Genomic DNA, 6000 nt, shown 5'->3' with positions numbered 1-6000 from the left:
TTTTGTGTCTTACATCATCCTCATCATCAGCCTGAATACGCCCGCTGCAGGGAGAACGCCGCTCCCATGTTTCACCAATCAACGCTGTCCCGGGCTCTCTTCTCCCACGTTATACCTGCAACAGACAGACAGACAACTTTATTCTGGTCCTGAGAAACTGCGTTGTGACGCCTCCTTTTAGGTGAATCTGTAGCAGTCGCCGGCCGCTTCCATGTAGGGACCAGAAGACTATGGCCCTTTGCCCTCTCGCAGGCCCTCTGGACCGCTACTTTTGATCTGCCCGCCTAATTTACTGTCTCCCTCCCACGCGCTTGCGTGCCTTGGTATGCAGTCAGTCACCCTTAATCACCTTCGGTTATCCTGCCTTCGGGACCGGCCCATGTCCATTTATTATTATTGATTCCAACTGCATCTTGAACTCCAGTTTGTTCCCTGACCCACTGTGAGAGTAACGAACGACTGTGAGCGAAATATTAGCAGCTTCAAAGTATCATGTAATGCCCATGGCAAGCGCAGTTAAGTAAGAATGCCTGAGTGCAATGTAATAGGTGGTCCTTTTAAAAGCAACCACTTGCTGTTCAATCTACATGTCTTGACGCCTGGCGCGTTTCTATGCGCTTCTGCCACGCAATATATGGCGCGTTAATTAAGGAGACTTCTTCCGCTACATGAATTTCATGTAGCCTTTATTTTCCAGAGCGGATTCGACAAGTAACGCGGCTCATGTGCGCAGTTCGCAACAATTGCAGACAATGATTCCACGCAATTAAAAAAAAAAGACAGAGAAGTATCGTGGCTCTGTGGTGCAACACTTGCTTGTCACGCAAAAGGCAAAGGTTAGATTCTCGCTCGGACCCGAAAATTTGCATCTCTCTCGATCTTTCAGTCATGGCCAAGATGTTCACATTTCGTTCACAACCAACGATGCCGACACCAACAAATACGCCGGCATTTCTGCGAAATTGCGTTAATACGGAAGGTCATTCATCTCGTTCGTTCCTTGGGGGATGGTACCACTAGGTCAAAACTGATTTTTTTTGCTAGTTGGCATGAGTATTTATTTATTTATTTATTTATTTATTTATTTATTTATTTATTTATTTATTTATTTATTTATTTATTTATTATCACCTGCATTGCCACAAGGCATTATTGTTAGGGGTAGTGGGAACATGAACCACAAGACAACACATATAGCAATAGCTGATCGTTCAAGATGCATAATAAAAAATAACAAAAAAACACGCCAACTATGCGAAATGTGCAGATATTATCATACACATACATTCCAAACAATGGGAACACTCCGGCAGAGTAGTGCCATCTTGTCTACGATACCGACGCCGGCGTTATCATATGAAACGGAAAAAGAGCTCGATTATTCGTCCGAGTATGCTTTTCCTTCTGTCCCTCGCACATTATTCCGCAGCTGATTCGCGTACGCCGAACCCCGAACGACACAGTCTTGCGCGTCACTTGCGGTATGCCCACTGCATGTCAGGGCCTCCCCGGTGAGCACTCGGAGTGGAGCTCTCAATTATCTTTGCAGCAACAATGTCACCGCGCGATACCATTTACTTCACCGGCTGCTGATGTCGCGGAACGTGGACGTGATGGGATACGTTTGCGCGTAGGAACTGCACGGCTGTGTAAAAGAGAGAGAAAGAGCGTGAGAGATTACAAAGAATATGGGATAGGTAAGAAAGAAACGAGACACACACACAGAGGGAGACAGGGTGTCTGGCAAAGAGCCATAGGCGTATCAGCCGGGGCGGAGTGGAGGTGGGCAAGGGAAGCACGAGCTTCCCTCTTCTCCCCCACTGAGAAAAATTTTAAAAACTGAGACCCCCTCCCCCCCCCCCCCCCCCGTTTGCGACAGTGGTCGCTCTTGGCTCCACGCTGGGGAAACCAACAAATAAGACGTATAGTTTCCATCACATCAGTAATCACTCAATTATGTTCTTGTATCTAATATATCGGCTGACGAGTGAAGTAGGTTAGCCCCCCCCCTCTCTCTCTCTCTCTCGCGAAAGAGTTGGTACGCCACTGCAAAGAGCGGCGTAGGGCGAAGATGTCGAGCACGCATTATGGCGAAAACCTCGAGTGCACGTCGATTGAACTGCCGGCACAAAATGAAGCGGCGGCTGTGCGGCTTATCGAACGACGTACACGCGACGTGGCGCGTAATCTCGGCAAGTTAAGATTACGCGCAATTGATTTGTGGGGTTTAACGTCCCAAAACCATTATATGATTATGAGAGACGCCGTAGTGGAGGGCTCCGAAAATTTCGACCACCTGGGGTTCTTTAACGTGGAGATTACGCGCAATGACGGTAGCACGTTCTCCTCCGACGTTTCTTGGACCGCCCGATAACGAACGAGACATAGAGTACAGATAGAACCGAAGATACCTCAATAAGGGAGACGTCCCGTCCACTTCCTGCGCCGAGTGCACTGCATTCCGTTAGGAATTTTATGAGAAGGGTGTCCCGCAAAAGGAATGTCAGTCAGACGACGCAAGGTGGCGCTTTTCGGCATCCTTTAAAGTGAGCAGTACAACTTCCGGTAACCGTAACAGGTGCGAGATCCCCGTGGTTTGAGCGGAAGCGTCACGTCTGACATCACTGGTAGGCACGAAATTAATGAGAATGAAGAGAACAAAAAAAAAACAAGGAAATCATCATCATCGGCAACAGCAGCCTGGCTATATACGCTCTCTCCCAAGCATGTTTCGCCATTCAACCAGGTCACGTGCTCACTGCTGTAATGTCATAGCCGCAAACTTCCTGATCTCGTGTGCCCACTGAACTTTCATTCTCCCCCTCACGCGTTTGCCGTCTCTTGGAATCCAGTCAGTTACCCTTCATGACCAGCGGTTATTCTGCCCATATGCGCTACAGGCCCGGCCCATGTCCGTTTCATCTTCTTGATTTCAACGATGATATAATCTTTAACCCCCGTTTGCACCCTGCCCCACTCCGCTATCTTCCTGTCTCTTAAGGTTACACTTACAACTTCTCCTTGCATCGTTCGCCACGTCGTCGTCAATTCAAGTTAAACCCTTTTTGTAAAGCCTCCATGTGTCTGCATGCTCCGTAGGCAAGTACCACTAAGATGCAGCTGTTACAAGCCTCCTTCTTGAGAGGCAGGGGTAAACTACCACTAATGAATTGAGAATGCTTGCCGGTTGCACTCCACGCGATCCTTATTCTTCTAATTATTTCACTTTCACAGTTCTCAGGCCGCTCCCACGTATATAGGAACGGGGAGCAGCCCGCAATCCTACCCCTACAAAACGGGGGTGGAATCCTTCAGGACCCCAATTAATTTTTTTCGTCGATCCATTCATCCATCATAGTTTTTCTCCGTTGTTGCCTGGCGCGCATTCCTTCACAATATCATGTGTCTCACAACCTGTCGCAAAGCATTGCTCTCCTAAGACATTTGTACATTAATTTTATGCGTAATAATTTTAGACATAGCCTTCTGCTTTATTCGTCCAATTCAGTAATGATGAATTGTAATTTATTCTCCTAGTCAGTGCTATTTAATCAGCGAATTTCAGGTTACCAAGGTACTTTCCTAACTCTTCCCAACATATAGGGCCCCGAAATCACGCGGATTTTAAGCACGTGGTGAATAGAATCGAGGAGATTATATACCTTTGTCTTACACGCTTCTTTGTTGGTATTCTGTCGCTCTGTTTATGGAGGACTACGGTGGCTTTATATCCGCTCTAGAGTTCCTACAGTATATTTAAATATGCTTCGTCGTCACCATCATGCAACAGTGCCTGCATGAATGCCAATATCTCGACCGAATCAAATGTCTTATCTTGATCAATGAAACCTATATATGGGGTTTAGTTGTATTCTGTGCATTTCTCTATCACCTGATTGATAGTATGAATATGGTCTGTTGTAGCCTGTACGAAACCCTCCTTGGTCCTCTGTTTAATTGAACTCTAGTTTCTTCTTTTTTTCTGTTATTTATAGTCTTTGGGAATGGCTTGTAGAAAGTGAACAGCAAGCCTATCGACCTGTAATTTTTCAAGGAAAGTATAGATGTTATTTGAAGTAATTATGAAGTGAATAGCAAGAAAGTAAAGAGGACGAAAATATAACTTTCCGCTGGAAGGGGCCGAATATCAATATATTTATGTAACTCCATGTAGAACGTTGCCTTTCATTTAAAATTTACTCTGGTTGTACGATGTAAAATGTGACATTTCTGCTCAGAGCACTTGATTGATCAGAAATGTTGCAACGTCGGCCGTAAATTTTGCTATTGCGTCTTTTGGCGTGCACAAGTGGGCCGGAAATCAGTGCTCATACTCCTTACGTCCCGCATACGTTCGTTACTGTTGCACCAATTCGTCTCTATTGGTTGCCGTCACGCAACGATTGCAAGCCACAGTTGCTCAAGAAGTCGTAAGTTTTGTGAATATTCCGATACGAGGCTCAGTTCTCTGTATCTACACGTGCCAATCATGTATCTATACTCGGCGACAACTTTTCTTGGCACTGCAGGGAAAGCTGCGGAGCCAAATTGCGTGCATTCTACCGTCAGTGAATGTTGGTCCAAAGTAGCGCCTATATTTTCAAAGTGAGATATAAATATTCCTCCTTTATTTTCTATGTGAAGCTATCTGAGATAGGACGGAGATTTGATATTCGTATTTCTTTTAATTCATCAGTTGTGACTTCACGTTTTTGAACACGTAAGAAAGTCCCGCCTTTTTACGTGCACCTCAACCGCTAAGCTGCGTTCGCGTCTGTATACGTGAAAAGCTAATGGTGCGCCTCCTTCACTTTCCACAGCGTTACGAGACGCGCGCCTAAACGGACTACTTCACGTGTAGTGCTACATGTGCAGAAGCTCCACCGTCGTAGCTTTCCCTTCAGTGCCAAGAAAAATTCTCGCCGAGTGCAATCAAACTACACGGACATAGTCCGCTGTATGCAATTAATAACGAGTGTACACTAAGTAGCCCAATTTTACGCCCCCTTTTCGACGCCACCACTCGCGCCTTCAAGCAAGTCGGGGGCACGAGCACTCGTAGATCCGTTCTCGCGCAGACAATGGATGGAAAAAGTGGTGTGTCGTATATACCTCCGATTCACGCGTGCTTCAGATTACGGTTTCCTCGTCCTCTTCCTACCTCCTCGCCCTGTGTACCATCCTGCCATTCTTTCGCGACTCGCTCTTTTGATTCAAGTAGAGGACTCGGGGACTGCTCGACAAGCACATAACGACATACTTTTGCGGGGCAGGTACAGACACACACGCTGAGATATACGCGCTCTCCGTGCACGCATGAACGGCTGCTGATTACGTCTGCCGTTTGCAACACCTCTGCCTCCTTTCGGGTGTCGGGCACGGAAGAAGAGAGAGAGATAAAAAAAATGACAGTATGTCTGTGGAAGGACCTGAGCTCAGCAGTCTAACCTCGGTGGAAAGGGAGCCGAGCGAAAGGTATATAGGACGCTGAGCGACACGGTCCCCTCGCATCATTCCCACCCTGCGTGTGCTGGGACAAGTTCCGCCACTCTACTAACTGCTACTGAATAGCTCGCCCGTTAACCGTGGTTCAATCTGTTCAACGGAGTCTTCTCCTTTGCTGTCCCGGTGGCTGAAGGCCTGTTGCAATTGTCCAAGTCGGCGCTTGCAGTTCGACTGTGGCACACGTGCAGTGTTGCAAACTAGCGGGTCCCGTGTGCTAGGCATTTACGGCAGTCGGATTGGACCTGTGGCGTGCGCCTCGGATTCCTTCGCAGTGTGGCGGAATGGTGATGGCCAAGGCACTCCTTGAGCAGCCTTCCACGTGCCAGTGGGTTCTCGCCAACAGGTCAGTCACCCCGCGTGTAGCGACCGAGTGCGCTCGCTCATACCGGCGTCGCTTCCGCGGTCGTGTCACCGTTCACGCACCTATTTCTGCGCACTTACGGGCGTGCAGCTATTGAACTTCTCCAGTCCTGTTTAAGCTTAATCCTCTAGATT

At 47.5% G+C, this 6000-nt stretch overlaps 1 protein-coding gene across 5 annotated transcripts in view; it reads left to right on the top strand.

The window, feature by feature from the left end:
* The window catches only part of fray (oxidative stress responsive kinase frayed), a 293102-nt gene that overhangs the window by 148025 nt on the left and 139077 nt on the right, over nucleotides 1–6000 (top strand). Inside the window, exon 1 of one of the 5 annotated variants that reach the window (XM_037429833.2) lies at nucleotides 5533–5848. The exons of the other annotated variants lie outside the window; for them this stretch is intronic. Within the exon in view, the coding sequence (XP_037285730.2) occupies nucleotides 5787–5848 (62 nt within the window). The 5' untranslated portion in view covers nucleotides 5533–5786. Of the gene's footprint in view, nucleotides 1–5532; nucleotides 5849–6000 lie in introns of those variants that run through there. 5 annotated transcript variants of the gene reach the window in all.

Source organism: Rhipicephalus microplus, chromosome 1 (assembly GCF_043290135.1).
Source record: "Rhipicephalus microplus isolate Deutch F79 chromosome 1, USDA_Rmic, whole genome shotgun sequence".
Taxonomy (NCBI): Eukaryota; Metazoa; Arthropoda; class Arachnida; order Ixodida; family Ixodidae; genus Rhipicephalus; species Rhipicephalus microplus.
Note: the sequence above shows the minus strand (reverse complement) of the source record. Positions and strands in the feature narration are given on the sequence as shown.